We start from the raw sequence: 20,171 nt of genomic DNA on the forward strand, positions 1-20,171 counted from the left end.
GTGCTAAAATAACTGTTAAATGTTGGAATAACTGTGTCTATTTTAATAGGATTTGGTGTTGCTTTAAGGCAAATGGTTGTCAGAATGGGGTTAGAAACATATAAAACATTTCTTATTGAAAGAAATTATAACTATCCTTCTGGTTTATAAGAAAAATTACTAGGTCATGGGCTTTTCCAAAATAAGTTACCTTCATAAAATATAGACTATGTTTCTTATTTTGAAAGAGGGACAGGGTAGCCGCTTGAAGACTTAGTTCCCACTAGGACTTGCTAGAGTAAAAAGCAATGCTCTGTTGTACCAAAGCCCCTATGAAGGCACTAATCGCCAAAGCCCACAAAAGACCCACAATAGATCCCCCCCCCGAAACTGCAAAATTGAACAGTTACAATATGCCATCTATCCCATTGTAGAAAAAATATTGACTCCATCAATGTGATTCATGGAGTCCAAGGTTCCTCTCCTACACAATTCTCAAAATAATCTCTTTCTTTCCCACCTTTAATTAAACTCCTATCTCTCTTGACAGAATTCTTTGAGGAATTCTGACTGAAGGAAGCGTTTTGAGAGTAAATTCATGTTTCACACAAAGAAGCCTAATATTTTATCTTAAAAGGCAATATTACATAAGGACTTTAACTAATATGCACATTATAGTAATTATTTGCTTTTTTTAAAGGTAAGAAAAGAAAATTCATATTTTTATAAATATCAAAATAAGTCTCAAACTGTAAGACTTACAATTGATATAAAATGGTAATTATAATAATATCAAATTAAATAAAACTTTATTCACCACTTAAAAGCAAATGTCACAAGAGGTAAAATGTTTAGTAGTCTATACAAAAAACGAAAACTTAATAACATATACTGTTAGCATATTTCAAATTATTGCATAAGTGTGTGTGTATATGTGTTCTACTACATCATGAAATATTTCAGGAGGTTTCATTCCTTGCAAGTAGCAGATCAACATTGAAACTCTCATCAACACTGCAACAAAAAGATATGTCAGGGCTGGAAATGCAGCTCAGTACGCAAAAGGCTACAGTCTAACATGAAGATCTGAACTAGAACCCAGAACCTATGAAAGCTAGCTGTGGTGACATCTTTGTCCTCAGAGTGCTGGAGAGGTGGAGACAGAAAGATCTCAGGTGCTTGCTGGCTGGCCTACCTGAAATGATGAGCCTCAAGCTCCTGATTAAATGGAACACTAGAGATGAAATAAATTAATAAAATCAATGTTTCAATAGAAGTGAATCATTAGGCAAGCTCTGTGTCTCAAACTCAAAGTGCACAGTTACTGAAGAAAGATGCCTGAGCTTGATCTCTGACCTCCACATGCATTACCACTACACACGCACACACACACACACACACACACACACACACACACACACACACACATTCATACACATACATGCAAAACCAGAAACACCAGATATGTCTATTATTGCTAAAAAAAAAAAAAAATCTATCATCCAAACCAGTATTGCTTATTCTCAAACTCTAATGAGAAAATTTATCCTTCTACTTCAATATTCCATTCTAGAAAAATGTGGACTCATTGGTATGATTCATAGAGTCCCAGGTACACATGGGCTCCTGCCTTACACAATCCTCAAGATGACCTCTCCCCATTCTTTCCTGCCACTCTTCGCTGGATTCACAAAAAAAAAAAAAAAAAAAAATGAGGGTTATCTCTAAGTACACTTCATGTCTATAGCAGAGAACTCCACTCTTCATTTAATGTGGTATTAAATATTACCCTAGAAAACTAAACTGCTTGGTTATATTTTATATTTTGTGGGTATGGGTATCAAATTCATTCATCCCTGTAAATACTGTATTCTTTCCTCAACATATTCACAATCTCCTTGAGGGCAGAAATTGTTGTGACAAAATACCTGTGCCCCCTCTACGATCACAGCATCATGCCAGGAAGGTAATGAACTCCCCATAAAAGTAAATGTGCTGTGTCTTGAAAAGAAGCAATCAAGCAAACTCCTTTACAAAACATCGATTTACAAATTACAGAACAGTAGCAAAGGAAAACTGAAGACTATCTGCCATAATTAATTGAAACCTAAATGGGGTAAGTAACAAAATATTGTGCCTGTCATTTTATCTGCCAGCTAATCAACTTATAAACATCCATGATGAAAACATATTGGCAATAGTTAGATACATCTTCATGTTGATGCTGTTGTCACTCCCCAGACTTGTTTCTTCATAGCTTTCCTTTCCACTTTTTCTGCAATGGACCTAGGTATTATTACTTTAGAAGTAAGAAATTAACAAAAATAGATAATATTATTCCACTCATCGTCAGATAATTCACTTTGTTAAAGTGATCCCTGCTTTAACCTCTGAGTTGTCTAAAGTTTTAAAATTGGTTTTGAAAGGAATTCTGAATTTGAACTCCTAATCCATTAATTATTATCTGTATGATCTATTCACATTATTCACAGAAATCCCTAAATTTCTTCATCTGGAAAATTAAGAAGTAGTGGATACTACTTCAAAAGGCCATGGTAATAAATAAATGGATGAAAACATACACAGCTCTTAAGAGTAACCTGCATTTCATAAACACAAACACAGTTGCTGTTGTTCTGCTGTCAATATGCTCTGTATGTAATATGAAAGATAACTCAATTCTGTATATGTCTACAATGTTCTTTATACTACATATAAAACAGCCCAGGTGCTCATGGAAATAGACATAGACATAGAATGTCTTGTTGTATTATAGCAAGTGTACTCTGTTCTATTGTATAGCTCAATGCCAAGAAGCAGAAACTCTATACACCTCATACAAATGGTTTTAATAGCCCAATTTACAGATCTTAAAATAAATCATGCTGAGTACACTGTCAGATTATGTTGACTTAAAATGATAAAGAAACAGCTTTGGCAATCAAAGACAATCAATTAGCACCCTAACCTAACAAGAAGCACTAAAATTCCTCTCAAGGAACTCTCGCCATAGGCTACTTGGGGTTAAAACGCAAATCCTTAGATATAAGTTAGCATGAGGTGAGCCACAGTCAATGAACTTAAGCTGTTCAGCATTATAGATGAAACAGAACATAAGAGAGAAGTTCAGAAATGATATGTTCAGAAGTAAATCAGAGCAAAATGGCTTCTTACAAAAGAAGATCCAAGTTTGGTGTAGTGGCTTATGCCTGCAACCCTAGGACTTGGGATATTGAGTAAGAGGATCGTTGTGAGTTTGGGGACTCTCTGGGCTACATGGTCTGTTCTAGGTCTGCTTGGACTCTCAGAGAGTAGGGGGGAGGGGAAGGTCTTCTGGTTCTGCGTTATCTCTGATCCACTTACATTCAGACAAAGAGCCTACCCCTCTACTCACTCTCTCCCAGGCATGGCTGCCTCTTTGTCAGTCTTCAAACACACCATTAAAATCTGAGTTCAAATTCTAGCCACTCTGTTCCCTTTAATAATAATAACTCATGTCCCAAGGTTTCCACTGGGCTCACTTTTTCATTCTCTTGAGTTGATTTCTAAACTCTTCCAAATAAATACTTCCATGTTAAAAACTATAATTAATTTTTAAAAGCCTCAGCCTCTCACACATGCCACATCTAGCCATCACATACTTCCTAACCTTCTATTCTAGTTATTTATTATAATTGATAGATTGATTGGTTGGTTGGTTGATTGATTGATTTAAACCAGGTCTCACAACAGAGCCCAGACCTCAAACTTGTCATCCTCCTGCTTCAGGCTCTTTAGTGCTAGAATCACTGGGAGGTGTCACAGCTGTTTAAATGATTATCTCCAACTGATAAGCTGTATTTGTTACTAATTGCCTTACTGTCTGTCTCCACCTTGTAGAATGAAATCTCTAGGACAGGAATTTTCTCTATTTTAGTCACTACAGTATTTTCATCATATGAAAAAATGACTTTGGTAGGCTCTTACTAAATGCTTATAGAATGTATGAGGAAAGGAAAGAAGGGTAGAATGAGCCTTGAAAACAATTTTTGACAAACCTGAAGGTTCAAAGCAGTCTCAGTTAAAATCTAGAATACATCTACAGGCATCATTAACAAAGACTGAGCTAGTGAATATAAATTTTACTTAAAGTAAAATTCATAATATGTGATGGAAGGTGAGGATTTGTCAAAAATGATTTTGTGACTAGGTATTTTTATGTAAGGTATATTTAGAGAGCATACTTATAAATCCATTAGCATATACATCTACAGACATATGGAATAAGTAGACCTTTACAAGAAATTTCATAAAGCACCCTGAGCTGTGGTAACTCCCCTGGATATATAAAAAGGAGTATGCTCGGAGAAGTCAAATCATGCAATTATCTACACCATAAGGTAGCTTAACAAATAATAGTAATGGTGAATAAAGCTTTTTTTCTGCAGATGAAAGCCTGCAAAGTTCAATTGTGAGTGAAATGGAGGAGCAGGAATGAATCCTGCTGCAAGCTGACAGTTACATGGAACCCCCTGAAGTTATAAATTGAGTTCCTCTGCTAATTACTGGTCTGAATGGGACAGGGAAAGACCCACATTTTATTTCTCCTGCTGAACTGGCAACAGAAGCACTTGTGAATTCTACATTAAGGTCAAGCTGGGAAGTTCCCAGGTACCCGGTATAGAGAATAGCAGCACCTCCCATGCAAACAAGGTCAGGCAGTCTGCCTTGGGTGACTACCAGTGAGATCTCCGTGAAACAGACTCTAAAAGGGATATGGATGCAAAAAGGAAAGGGTACAGAGCCTATTTGAAACAAAACTTGGTCTATCAAGGTGAAGAGTGAATATTTCCAAAAGATCTTGCTGGTTTGCAATACAGTTCATTAAAATGGAATGCCATGGCCAGAGATGATGATGCCAGCTATTCTATTTTCTGAACTACTCATTGTATGACCAATAATGCTACACAGCAGGTAGAGACTTTAATGAAATAGGCCTGGTTCTCGGGGGAGGTGAGCCTGTGGTTCAAACTAACATTTTTGATCAAATAAACACTTTATTCTTCCCAACCAAAAAAAAAAAAAAAAAATGTATCTTATGTGGATTCTGACAAAAAGAAAATACACTTGGGAAGAAAATTGACAAGAGAGGGGGGAGTAGGGAACAAAGGACCATTATGATGTCACATATAAACCAAGTTTCTGAAAAGGGAAAGTAACTTCAACATTTCTAATGCATATATGCACCCTTTATAATGTCCTGGAACATTCTAGCTCACTTCCTGCCAAAAGTGCAGCCTCATTCAGATTAGAATAATACATTAATGCATTTATTCACAGGACCAACAATTACTGAACACATTCACTCTACAGAAAGAATGCGAACAAGAACATTCCATTATTACAACAATTTCCATTAATACCAAGTTTCCCTTCTGTCACTTTTTTATTAGCTTAACTGTGTACTACAAATACAATCATAAAAAATAATCTAGAGGAAAGCCAATTCATTAAGATCTGACATTTAACAATTTGGAGAGAGAGAGGCTATCCATGTCAGCTCTGTGTTCAATATCGGCCAGTTCTGACAGTCACAAAGCCTGGCCTGTCTCAATGCTAGGAAACACCTTCGATCCCCTTCTATGGAATGTGCCCTAATTGCATCTATCCACATGGTCATTGTAGCATTTAAACTTGATTTTTGGCATGCACCCTTCCATAGGAAGTATTTAACAAATTGTAGCTATTTGGGTTATTTTTTGGGATTCTGACTCACATAATGCCTTCTTTAGTTCCCATGAGCACTTGCTGGCAAGACTCCAGGGCATTAATCTTATTTTACCTCTTCAGAAGAATTTATTTTTGTGCTCCTCATCTCTAAAAATATAAACCATTGAATTTTATGCTGCTGGATGCTTTAACTAATGATGAAGAAGAAATTCCACCTTCCAGGAGTCCTTTCAATAAAATAACCAAGAAATCTTACCTAGTTTTGGCAAAGAATAGGGCACTTTAAAGTAGTCTTCATAAAATTCTATTAATCTCTTTGTAATGTGGAGAGCATAGTCCCCGGATCCTCTTCTGATAGCATCAGGTCTTGCATATAATCGGACCTAATTAAAAATATATATAAAAGTTACTTTAGCCTTTTGGTACTTGAATTTTATTTTCCCTGCACATATGAATCTGCACAAATCACTTTGGATAGTATAAAATTAAACAGGGTTCTTGTTTATATATCAAAACACACTGTGGAGAAAGAGCCAAATTTAAACAATTGACGTAGCCAAGTTGAGCAAGTCACAATTTCCTTACTTTCCAGGATGACATAGAGAAGATTTATACACCTTGCGTCAAAATAAATATTCTAAGTTATCACTTACATGTGCTTGCTAGAGATATGAGGGCATGGTGGATTAGTATAATGGATCCCTGGCTCAGCAAGAGAGAAAACTCATGGTCTATTAAGACATGCTATATCAAGCTTTGGAAGAATTACCAGATTGGAAAAATATGTTTGCATGCGCGTGTGCGCGCGCGCGCATGCGCACACACACACACACACACACACACACACACACAAACATGTGTCTATGTACATATATCTCACTTATGCTTCCTTTTTCTAATTTTTGTTCTTTTGAAATCAACTGTCTTTATTCCAAATATACAGCATAAGAACAGAAAACTTTTCATGTACATCAGCAACCAACACTCTGGAAGGCTGTCTGCACCTGCTCCTAGATTCAAAACTAGCTGATGTAATTCATATTTTTAAGACAATCTGAGAATTTATTATTGATTTTTAAAACAAGCATCATAAATTATCTAGTCCTTGGCCAAAATAAAAAGGTCCCAAAGTGAGAAACATAAAACTGAACAAAGCTAACAATCGTATAGAAAAGGTTAAAATGAGATTAGTTTTCATAAAGCTATCCAGCATCTTTCCTTCCAAAGGCTAAATCTGTTTTTCACAGATGTGGTCCCTAATCCTCATATCAATTCTTTGAATAAGAAGTATGCATTTCATGCAGCCGTACAAAGGATAGCAGCATGGGAGTTGGATTCTAGTCCTACTCTGACACTAACAAAGCTGGGGGATATTGAATAAATCATTTAACTTCTTTGGGTCTTATTTATAAAATGATGTTGTTGGCCACTAGCTAGTTGCTGAAGTGCTTTTCAATTCTAAAACACATTACTCCCAATTCCATTTTACAAACAAGGGAGTCTGTGTCTATTTTAAATCACTACAAAAAAAAAAAAATAAGTGGTTTACTCAGTATACCAAATGGATATTTTCAACAAGAAAACAAAAAGCTATATTCAGTTTTATACAATTAATTCTCTATTATCCTTGCCTAAGAGAGAAAAAAGATGTACAGTCAAAAGGTATTGGGTTGATACAAGGAAAATACTTTTTGTTTTTCATGTTAGGGAGACACATAATTCAACAAAATATCTGCTAAGTTAAATAGCAATTGTAAACTACTTACTCCCTGTCAGCAAAATCAAATGACAAATCTAACTGATAGTCATCAACAGTCTTCACTGGAATGGTATAACACCAAAAGCTACCAGGACAGGACCATCTACATATAACAGCAGTAGAACCTGCCACTCTGAGAGGCAGGAACTACCTTGCCATGACATCAGCTCTTTGCAAATGTGCAATGCGTAATCCAAAAACAAAACAAAAAAGTCCTCAGAGAGGATGACTACCCATTTGATTTAGGAATAAAAGCTCTCCAAAGTCTCTTCAACACATGAGAGAATCACTGTACTCATGAACTCACAGAAGGCAAGGTTGCCTGTACATGATCAAACCAGGCAACACTCCAGAATGGAATGGCAAGGGGTTCATGAGGAGCTATGGACAGATATGTTATTAAACTTTAAAAAAAAAAAAAGACATGGGGTATAGAAATGGGGGTGGATCAGGGAGGAGTTTAAGGGAGGAATTGAGGTGAATTTAATCAAAATATGTTATAAGAAATTCTCAAAAAATAAAACACTAATAAAATTTGAAACTTAGTAAATACATGCACGCTAACTTTAAAGGCACCCATAGGCAGAGATGGCTTACAAGTCAGGGAGGGAAGCAGGATAAGGGGATATAAAGCAAGCAAGCAGAGATGGGCACTTGAACACACCCAATGAGAAAGAAGACACAGCCTGTGCTCTGGCAGCATCCACCAGAGACCATTGTCCATTGTCCATTATGCATTAATTCAACCATAAAACTGTTCCTTTGGTACTTTTATTTTGTACCAGATCCAAGATTAAGCATTTTTCATTTCATACTCAGGAACACATGCTGTCTGCCTAACCAAAAGAGCCACAAAACAGAAGACAAAGAGCAATGCACGTGTCATGACCATTCTCAAGGACCTTCTCAGTAATTAGGGGAAGTGGATGACAGGTAGTCATGGGTTCTGTATGAACAAAATAAACTACAAACAGCAGATGGACACTGAGGAAAGACGAGGTTTGCAGAAAGTCCCTTATAAGTAACTGGTAAATTGATACTAAATCCATAGCAGGGAAACCACAACTCGACATAACAAGGGTCACTGACTTAGCATTTAGGCAGCACAGTTGATTTGGGTAGAAACACAATCACGTCTGTCAATCAACTTCCTCAGTCACTCAAGCATTCTGTAGAGCCAAGCAAGAGAAACACAATTAAATCAATCTGGTTGTCAAGAGTTGATGGAAATAATCCAGCTTGAATGCAAAGACAAAATGGACACATGCTTAACACAACATCTTCATTTTCCACTGCAGACATTTATTGCATGCCTGCTCTGTGTCAGGCAATGTACTAGGGAATAGAAATAGAACAATAAAACCCCTGCTACAAAATGAACAAGACATTTATACTTACTGCTCTTAAGAGGTTCACAGTGTGTGGAAAACAAACAAATAAATCACCAACAAAAATACAACCCAAGAAATAGAGCTCTGCACATTCTGTCTTTCCACTCAACAGACACACAAAGCTAAACCCTCTATATCTTATCCCCTCATCTTTTCAAAGACATCATTCCCAAAGCATCCCCTTTAGTTCCATATCATCTTTTGCTTTCACGGTGTATTCTTTCTTATAATTTTTGTTGCTGCTATTTGTTTTTGCTTTATTTTATTTTCTTCAGACAAGGACTTTTCTACAAGATTGGCGGGCTCCAGCTCCTGACGTTCCTGCCTAAGTCTCCAAAGTGCTGGGATTGTATATATGAGCCACCACAACCAACTTCCTATGTCTGTCTGTTTGTTTGTTTGAATTCTGTATAGATCTTCCAGTTAGAATTCTCATAGAAAAATGTGTGAGTTAACATCTAAGCCAGAACACTTTAAAGCCTGAGATATAACAGGTTTCAGCAAGGCATTGGCTATCTACACTCCCTGTTTCTAATCTCCCTCACACTCAGGAAAACACACAACTTTTGTTCCTCCTAGAACTAGAACTGTTCTCAAGAGGATCAGTAATTTGCCACATGGTGGCAAATCCAACCTCTAATCCAGTGCTCAACCCATCAGAATTTACAATTAGTTGATTATATTTAAGGTCCTTGAAACAGCTGCATCCTCATTTCAATCCACAGACCTCTTTCCTTTTGTGTTTACACTTGGTCATTTAATTATAGCATCTAGCTTGGTGGTTTCAAGTATGACTTCCAAACTGATGACTTACCAAATAATTTTTGAGATTCCCAAATCATTGACCACACACTGTCCACTTGACATCTCCACTTGGAGTCTCCGACTTCAGATTCTAAAAGTGATCTCCTGCTGACCTGTACACACGGCTGCTCCCCAAACCTTCCCCATCTCAGTTAATTGCACTCTATCCAGCTGTCTGTACCCAACGTGTCAGTATCATCCTTGCTTTCTCTCTCTGCCTCGCATCCCAGCATATCCTATTGCCTCTGCCTTCAAGAGACACCCAGAACCCTGCTCTTCTCACTACCCCACTCCTACCACTCCGGGCCCAGCTATTTCTTTTGTTCTTGACACAGGAATCAAAATCTCTCTGATGCATCAGAATCAAATCATGTTATTCGTCTGCTTTTCACCATCTCTCCATCTCATTCAGGGTAATCCCAAGGGTTGGGGTTTTTGTTTTCTTTGTTGTTGTTGTTGTTGTTGTTGTTGTTTTGTTTGTTTTGTTTTTTAAGATGCCAAAATCATACAGACATTTGCTTTTTTTTTTCTTTTTTTAGCTCTCTGGCTTTTATTTCTACTGCTTTGCTGCTGCTCCTACCAAACTCGAGGCTTTAGAATTCTCCCTTCATATCTCCACAACTCATGCCCTCACCATCATCAGATAGCTGCCCAAGTATTTCACACTCTGAGAAACCTTCATACTGCCCTGGTACTGTCTCCATGATTTATTTATCCTAAGATACTACCATTCAACAAAGCATGTGTTGTGGTCACCCATTTTACTTCTTCCTGCTTTCTTTTTTTTATTTATTATGTTAAAATTGTCTGTCTGCATGTATGACTGCAGGGCAGAAGAGGGCACCAGATCTCATTACAGATGGTTGTGAGCCACCATGTGGTTGCTGGGAATTGAACTCAGGACCTCTGGAAGAATAGTCTCTTAACTTCTAAGCCATCTCTCCAGCCCTTCTTGCTGTTTTCTTTCCATGAATATAACTTGAATAGGGGCAAAGAATTTAATCTACTCTATCTAACCATGTGAAAATATTATGTTTTCAGGTAAAAATATTCTGTACAAAGTACAAGGTATATAAGCATTTGATAAATGAGTGAACCAAAGAATGTAATTTTACAGGTATATACAGTTCCTAAGAAATAGGACCTATGTCTCAGAAGAGCAAATGTTTTAACTGGAATGTTAAAAAAATAAATCTGGGACATTATGGAGATGGCTAAACAGTTAAGTGCATTTGCTATTCATGCAGAACACCCAGGTTTGTTTCCAAGCATACACATAGAAGCCCACAATCATCTGTAACTGCAGTCCCAGGAATTCCAATGCCTTCTTCTGCCCTCCTTAGGTATCAGGAACAGACCAGATACACATGCATCCATGCAGACAAACATTCATACACTCAAAGTAAAGTAAATAAATCTTTTACTTAAAAAAGAAAAAACTAGATGTAGTAAGAGCTCTTATCCAGGACTGAGCCGTGTTATTTTAAGAATATGAACACAAGCTCAGATAACCATGCTCTCCTGAGGCTGATATATCATTCTACAAGTGTGGTTCTATTTGATCGTCTTTGGCTCTATTTGATCTTCTGTGGCAGGCAGGATAATTCCCCAGATAATAGTGTTTGAGTCCTAATCCTTGCCTGCAAAAGTGACTTTGCACTTGCAATTTATTAATAGATGGATTTGGAGATGAAAAAGGGCTAGATGTAAGAAGCTACAAAATGGAAGCGTGTGTAATATCCCGGACCAAAGTATCACATTGTTTATTTATCTACTTATTTACTTATTCATTTGTTGGAGGGTGCATGGTTATAGTATGTATGTAAATGTGAGACATTATCTTTTGAGAGTCAATTCTCTCTTTTCACCATGCATGTCCTGTAAATTGAGCTCAATTCATCAGTTCTAGGGGCAACCTCCTTTACCCACTGGGCCATCTTGTCAACCCACCAGATCAAAGCTTCATAAAACAACAACAGTGACCAAATAGTATGTGATTTCAAAGGAACTGCTAAATACAGGTGTTTTATTATAATAGATACAGAGATGCAAAGAAAGATTTTAAACAAGGAAGTGATAAATCTAGTTCTGAGAAATATCCCAAAGCAAATAAACAGAGAGATTATATAGCAGACTACTTAAAATTGCATGTGGAGAGGTGGATTAGAAAAGTGAGAAGATGCACAGTGATAAATTGGACAAGTAAAGAGAAATTGCAAGCCGTGTTACAGGAGTGCCTGTAAGCCATGTTGCAAAATAAGACTTTAATACTGTGGGTGTAGGCCAGTAACTTGATTTGAGCCACAGAATGCCATGATCAGAATGAGATGTGGGAGTGACTGCATTGACATCAGCAAAGATGATAGATTAGAAGAGAATAGAAGTGTAAGGAAATAGGTTACAGTAGTGTAGAAATCCAGGTGAAATATAGTAAAAGTTAAAACTGAAGAGAGGCAATAGAAATGCAAAGGAATGGATGGATGCATTCAATTGATCCTAATGCTCTTGAACAAGCCCTTTAGTTACCAAGTAAAGCCAATTGTAGTCACATTCTCACTTAAGAACAATGATTCACCTAATCTGTATTCTGGTTGCTCACACCAGGGCCCTGCAGAAACAAGTGAGATCCAGTTGAAGGATCAGGGGAAACAGCCAAAGTAGTTCACAAACTGAGTGATTCCTGTGTGGTTAATGGAGTGAATTTAGAGATAATTCCCTTTCTACTGAGGGGAGAGCATCCCAGTTGTTTGCTCCTTTGAAACTGACTAGGCTCAACTTAATCATGACATGGAAACTGAATCTTCATGAAAACACAGTTATCACTTAAAAGCAATGAAATATAATTTTATTAAACCTGCTTATTTGCATTTTCTGACATTCTCTGATAAGAGTGCAGCTCTGAAAATGTAAATTGCTTTCCAGGCTTTATCTGTCCACTGTAGAGCTTCTACACACAACTATAAACCCAACTCTACGGACGTTGAGATTCAGAAAAAAAAGACATCACACTAAGATGGGCACATGAGAGTTGGAGCTTCAGATTTCTCACTGCCAACCTTTACCAACTTGTGGGAGGTTAGCTTCCCTGGGTCCCTGTTCAAAGTGCCGGCCAGAGGTAAGAGTTGATCATAACCTGTTCATTATAACATGCATGAGAGATTGGTGTGTCATATTAATTTGCCTGAATTTGACACATCTAGTCCTCATTTAGTTTGTGAAAAATGAAAAGATGATTTTCTGTGCATAATCTTATTCCTTTGCATTTTTCTCGCCCTTGAAAATACAGTCAAACTAGTCAGTAACTTTTCTCTATGATTTACCCTTGGACACTGCTCTATTATTCCCTAAACTGTCTGTGAACTTCATAGTGATTTACAAAAATTACTGGAGTAACCTGGACAAAGAAGAATAATACACTGACTCCAGAAATTTATTCTGATAGTTCCACCCTTATGACCATGCTTCAGAGCTATGAATGAAAGTGAAGCAATGTGTAAACATACATTTAATCACTAAAAATAAAGTGATAATGCCTGTTGGACCCAGTAGCCTTCATATAGTTTTATAGACCATCAGTATTTAAAATGCTTGTTCAAGCTCTTTATAATAGTTTAAATGTTTTAACCACCAGAAAGAACAAAAATACTATAGGCAAATCTCTTCAATCTCTTTCATGCATCATTTTCACGCAAAAACAGTGGTAGTAATTAAGTATCAGCTGTCCTGAAAACTAAATTGTCTACTTAGAAAGCATGTTGGGAAGGATGTTACCATGACATGTGGATTTGGCGGGAAAGAATGCTATCTACTTAAGGATGGCACTAACAATAGACATATGACACTATGAGGGTAGAATATTCTTCGGAACAGAATCACATGGAAGAGAACTTCAGATATAGTATTCAAAGTGATTCTCTGATAGTTGTGTAATTTAGAATAAGAGCAATGCATACTGTTTAAGGAGATCATGATAGGGTTCTACATATTTGATTAATATTTAATAAGCATCTGTTGACTGCCAGGCAACTCTTCATGTGATGAGTGCCTAAAGGTAAGCAAACAAGTCAAGGTCTCCCCTCTCAGGAAGCTTGCGCCACAGTGAGAAGACATGGAATGAGGTCTTATGACATCAGGTCACAATGGGCTTCTAATTTACACCGTCTCATCAGAGAAACCCTCTGCACAGAACAGATGATTCAGTGGAACTCAGACTGTGCACCACAGAAGTGAAGATGGGCAATCAATTATTTAGACACTTACATATAAAAATCTACATTTTGTTATATTAGAAAGGCCCAAAGAAAGTAAATATATGTACACAACAGAAATATACAGCAAAAAAAAAGTAAGGATGAACACATAGTTGTCAGAAACATGCTGAAATCTTCCACTAAATAAATTTAGACACTGTCTCCTAATAATTTACACAACTTCCCTGACGTTTTAAATTTTATCTTCACAAAATTCACCTGTGGAATGAGTATAGCATTAGCAATAAATTCTGACTTTGTAGGTAAAGAATTTGGAAAGATTTCATACCGCTGAGTTGCTTCAGAAGACACTGAAACTAAATTTCTGTCTACGGATTTTTTTCTAGCCTGTTTAATTATTCGTTGTACTAAGAAATTAATGTTACTTGCTGTGTAAATTATGAGGAACACTGTATCATTACATCAAACAGCCAAGAGAAAGGAAATCCCATTTACAATAGCAGAACACCTGTTAAAGAAAATAGCATTTTCTCTGATGTGACATTTGCAATGTGGTATTTTAAGTTATATAAAGCTTTGGGTTTGCCACATTTATTTGCAATATATATGTGTACCACAAGAGTACATTGGGAACTTTGCAAGGCCTGATAATTATTTCACGGTCTTAAAGTATCATTATAAGAAAGACAAATTTAATTTTCTTTCACTTAACTAAAGAAACAGTACCTTCCACTAATAATTACAAAACAATATGTTGTTGCTAAATTCTCAGCCAATAGAGTAAAACCTATTCATGGATATGAATACAGTTTCACATGGTTGTTCATCCTATGAATCAGTAAAATAGAGCCAGCCACAGAGAAATGGCAGTAATTGGGCTCTTAGAAGAAAAATATATATTGACACAAAGAGAAGAGGATGCAGTGAACAAAAACTAAATGTCTGCAACTCTAGTGTTACTTACAATTCTAAAGACAATGTTTATTTCTAAGGGAAATAGATACACACAAAACTCAAGTGGAGAACCACTGCCCAAGTGTGAAGGTCCAAAACCATGAAATTGGGGGTGGGAAGAAGAGAGAACAAGAGCCAACCAGGGTTCAGAAGGTCCTAAAGGCCCTGGAGGTGGAAAACTGAGACGAGCCATGACATGAAGTACAGATTATGAATCTGCTTGCTTTAAGGAGCTGAGAGTTACTTCAGAATCTAAGGCAGCGCCATGATGGAAAACCATGAAGGGAGATTATTCCCCCAGCAGAATAATTAAAGTATCCTCAGACACAGAGGCCATTGAACAGAAATTTTAATATTACAAAGAAAAGTTTTATTCTGGGGCATTTATAGTGATAATGGCAAAGCTGGCAACATCCTGTGTCCATCACCTCATCCTCATCTTGGTCAAGGAGCAAATTCTGAGAACAGGGAGGATTTGGAAATCAGGATGGGTAAGGAGTACAATCACAACACTTAGAATGAGGTACATGCTACTATTAAAATCACAACTACTTGAAAACCTATCAATTGAGAAGGGATAATCAGAAAGAAACACCAGAACCCCTCAGTGAGTCCCCCTTGTCATCCATGTCACAGAGTCACAGAATACAAAAACAATCACAAAAACATCATTAGTGAAGTTGAAGACCAGCCTCATATTAAATCGTATTCCAGACCAAATGTAGTTTTAAAGAGAACCCAGGGTATTATGGCTGATAATACGGCTCGAGTAGCTTGTCCCTACTTATATTTCTTGTTTTTTCTCCTTTATAGAATTTTATTAAAGATTGGGGAGAAAAACACCTGCTGAGAATCCTGACACCAGTTTTCTACCCACCGCGGGGCTCCTTTTAGGTCCCGTGGCACTTATACTATAGATGAATGGGCTATCTATATTTAAAGCATGTTACTTTGTCCTTCTGTCATAGTTAAGTTTTATGAGCCGCCAGACAATGTATTCACTCCTTTCGGTGTCTGCCATACTTCTTTACTCCTGGTAGGGAGTGAAGACATATGGCTGACTGACATTGTACGGCAATAAGCTCTGAAGGTCCTTGTCCATTTTTGAACTAAAACACAGCTAAAACAGAGTCATTGTACCTCTTCACTATACTTTGCTTCAGGCAAGAAAATTAGCACTGTGGCAAGCTCTCTTCTCTGCTTGTAACTCACTTTACATTATCTACAAGGATGGTATTTTCTAGTTCACTATGGAACTTAAGTCACTTATGGGTACTTCAAGGAAAGAGTTTTTTTAATAGTTATATTTCTATTGGCATTTGCTTCTAAATATATGTGGTAGGCCAAAAACAACCCCCAGAGATAGCAACATCCTATGCCCTAGACTATGGAACTTGTGAACATGACCTTATGTGGGAGAGGGCTTTGCAGATGTGATTAAATTAGGAGTCCTTAACATGGACCATGATCTAGGTTACCCATGTGGGTTCCTAAAGGGAGTCAGAGGATGCTGAGAAGGTAAAATACAATAAAACATATAAGTAATGTAAAGATCCAAGGATAGACAGAGGAGTAATAAACATTGGGTGCCAGGAATGCAGCTGGGAAGACAAGAGACCACATCACCCTCAAAGCTTCCAAAGAAACCAGCCCTTTGGGCTACTTAGGGACCTCTAACCTCCAGAAGAGGGAGAGAGGAAGAGGAGCTTTACATTAAAGCCACTGAATTTGTGACAATTTATGACAGCTAGAACAGGATACTACTCTATTCTAATGTTTTGTCTTCCTGGCAGTTAATACGCCACTGTGTATTGAATTTTCTGCATCTTCTGGGAGTACATTTTATGTTTATATGCTTCTGTGCCATAGACGTAATTCTTCACAGCTTTCAGTCTGCTAACTTTGACACACCTGCATTATTCAGCTATGGTACTTCCAAGCATATGGTTGCACAAAACTGGTAGACACATAAACAGAAAGATGAGTGAATAAAAATTAGTGTTATCTACAAGGCTTCCCCCCAGTACTGTTTTACTACATGTGACCCAGAACCACGTGGAATATTCATTAAAATTTTTAGAGTCCTAGACAGCATATACATAGCAGTTCTGGCTCTGGAAGCTATGTGTATGCATGTGTGTGTACATAAACACATATAAATGTATATACAAACATATACATATATAATAAAGAAATAAAGCATTAAAGACACCCATGTATGTTTATGTATATCACTACTATTTCTTAAAAGTTTTGAAAAATATTATATATCATGTGTTAACACAGTAATAATAGCCTGACAAATTTGAAAAATAATATCTAATTTATACAGTCATTTCTTAAATCTCTTCCAACATTGGTCTTCAATGAAGATACATTCAACAAGACTGCTTTTATTTTTAACTTTAAGCACTGGTCTTTCTTTCCCCCTAAACAGTAAACAATCACCAACAAGAGTCAGATCCAATGTTTGGGAATCAGAAAAAGTCATTTGCTCCTGTCACATCCCATTGATAGCACAGAAGTATTTAATCCCTTTCTGAGACAGGGAATTTTTGTAGTCTACTGAATTGGATGCTTTGCTTCTGTATGGTTTTGCTCTGTTTTTAAAGCAAAGAGAGAAAAAAAAGATTTAGGAAATTTCTTTATTAAGCTCTCAGTCTTATGACCACTCAAATTTCTTGAGTAGGAGTGACAGCAAAGTGTATCTATTTACGATTATAAGACTTGGGACTCAGTTGAAGTCAGTTTCAATTTAGTCAAGTCCATTTGCCCCTTCATCTCCAATCCCAATGGCCTGGTGATGCCTCTTAGGTATAAGGTCTCTAGATCTGTGCATCTAGTGAGACCATCGCACCCAGCCTACTCAACCATCTCCTCTGCAGCTTCTAGAGATGCTGGCCTCCTTTTTCCTCTTGAGATCCTAACTTCAGAAACATTTTGCTAACTTACTAAGCAAATACTGAAAGACAACTCCATATCAGGCTTTCCTCCTGGGTGCTGGGGGTGCAGAGTGAACCAAGCAGAATTTCTACTACAGAGTTTGTGTTCTAGCAAAAGAGGATGAGTAACACTGAAAGAAAATCCAAGCAACCTCTCACTGTGGTAAGTTCTCAACAGAAACACAAGCCTAGGGAGTGCATTAGAAAATCCAAAAGCTAGAGCAAGCTATACTCAGGAGGTGGATTTTTGAGAGACTATATGAAGTCAAAATGAACAATGTGGACATAGCTCTCTGAGGGCAATGAATTCCAGGAATAGTCACATATTAAAGTCTTGAAAACTGTTCATCACTTCCACCCCAAAGATTCTCCTATAAACTCTGGCTTTAAAGAAATAACGCATTAAAAATTTCCACATATATGGCTTCTAAACACATAGAAAAGTACAGACACAAATACAACATTGTCATTATGTCACACATAATTCTTTCAAATGTTGTTTTCCATATTAGTTTCAGATATTCTTTTGAATGTGGAACACATCACGAATCTTTGATGTGGCATTTCCCTTTGACCTGATTCATACTTCCCCAGCTCCAAAACAAGGTCTGGCCTTGAAGTCCTGGCTTTCATTATTGATTTACATATTTCCATTGATGGTATTATCTGCCCTTCTCTATTGCTCAGTATTTTACTCAATTTAATTAACAACAGCTTGTCCCAATCTATAAAACCACCACCATGTGACAGTTGTTTTTCTCTCTGCCAAATTTTGTGTTTTAAAATTTTCTTCTTTCTTTCTTTTTTTTTTTGCATTGTTATCCTTTTACTGAAGAGAGTCTTTTCTCATAAAATATATCCTGATTATAGTTTCTGTTCCCTCTATTCCTCCCAGTTCATTCCCGCTTCCCTTCTCCTATAGATCCACTCCTTTCCTGTCTCTCGTTAGAACAGAACAGGCTTCTAAGAGATAACAAGCAAACATGACAAAATAAAATGTAAGATAAAGCAAGCTCTTTCATATCACAGTTGGACACAGCAACCCAACGTGAGGAAAAGAGTCCCAAGAGCAGGTACAAAAGTCAGAGACCCACTCATTTTCAGTCATGAGTCAGATAACAATACCAAGTGAGCCGGGTGGTGGTGGCACATACCTTCAATCCCAGCACTTGGGAGGCAGAACCAGGCAGATCTCTGTGAGTTCGAGGCCAGCCTGGTCTACAAAGTGAGTTCCAGAAAAGGCACAAAACTACACAGAGAAACCTTGTCTCAAAAAAACAAACAAAAAAAAAGTGAAAAGCTGTAATATATTCACAGAGGACCTGGTGCAGACCTATGTAGACCCTGTGCTTGCTGCTTCAGTCTCTATGAACTGCTGTGTGTCTTGCTTAGTTGATTCCAAGGGACTTATTCTCCTGGTATCTTCTATCTCCTCTGGCTATTGCAATATCCATGAGATTCCTTGAGCTCTGAGGAGAGGAATTTTATGGAGACCTCCAATTTAGGTTCTCTGTCCATGGAATGTCTAGCTGTGGCAGCAGCTATGAAACCTACTTCCTTGTTAGTTGTGATTTGTATAATCGCAGTTGCAGTGAAGATGAATGTGGCTTCTTTAATTCATTAGCTCTTAATTTTTCCCCTTCTGCAAACTGCCTTTTTCCTTTGCCTACTATTGAGGGTGAATGCTGGAAGATCAGAGAAGCAGAATAAGCCACAGCAACCTCACCTCGCCAGTTCCTCAGCTGATCCTGTTTCCTCAGACTAGAAGCCTCTTTGTCCTCATCCAGAATGAATCTCAGCTGAACTGCTGCTCAGAAGCCTAAAAGCTTAACCAGGCTATGTTCCTTGTCCTCATGCCTTAAATACCTTTCTGCCATCACTCCCTGGGATTATTAAAGGCTCACTTCTTAGGATTATAGGCATGAGTCACCATGCTTGGCTGTATCCTTGAACACACAGAGATCCAGGTAGATCTCTGCCTCTGGAATGCTAGGATTAAAGGTGTGTGCTACCACTGCCTATCCTCTATGTTTAATATTGTGGCTGTCCTGTTCTCTGACCCTAGATAAATTTATTAGCATGCACAATATTTCAGGGAACACAATACCACCACACACTGGATCACTTACTGTTTTTATATTATTTCTTGTGGTTCCCATATATATTGGAGGGCAACATTTATCAGTGAGTAATGGGCAAGAATCTCCCAGTCTCTGAGGGGTTTCTATGGTATTTCCTTGACCAAATAGGATGTTTTTACTTTGAATGTAATCAAATATCAAATGTTCCCTTTAGGATGGGTGATATCTGCTTCTTTTTTAAAAGAAATTCTTTTCTTTACTTTCAGTATCCGCAAGGTCATAAAGATATTTTTTTCCCTTTATTTTTTCCTGAAAGTCTTAATTTTGCTTTTTAAAGACAG

At 37.3% G+C, this 20,171-nt stretch overlaps 1 protein-coding gene across 1 annotated transcript in view; it reads right to left on the reverse strand.

Annotated features, from left to right (window-relative positions):
• Nucleotides 1–20,171, reverse strand: part of Trhde (thyrotropin releasing hormone degrading enzyme) — a 395,355-nt gene that overhangs the window by 265,631 nt on the left and 109,553 nt on the right. Inside the window, 1 exon segment of the mRNA XM_036169607.1 lies at nt 5,945–6,071. Within this exon segment, the coding sequence (XP_036025500.1) occupies nt 5,945–6,071 (127 nt within the window).

Source organism: Onychomys torridus, chromosome 20, assembly GCF_903995425.1.
Source record: "Onychomys torridus chromosome 20, mOncTor1.1, whole genome shotgun sequence".
In the NCBI taxonomy this organism is placed as follows: domain Eukaryota; kingdom Metazoa; phylum Chordata; class Mammalia; order Rodentia; family Cricetidae; genus Onychomys; species Onychomys torridus.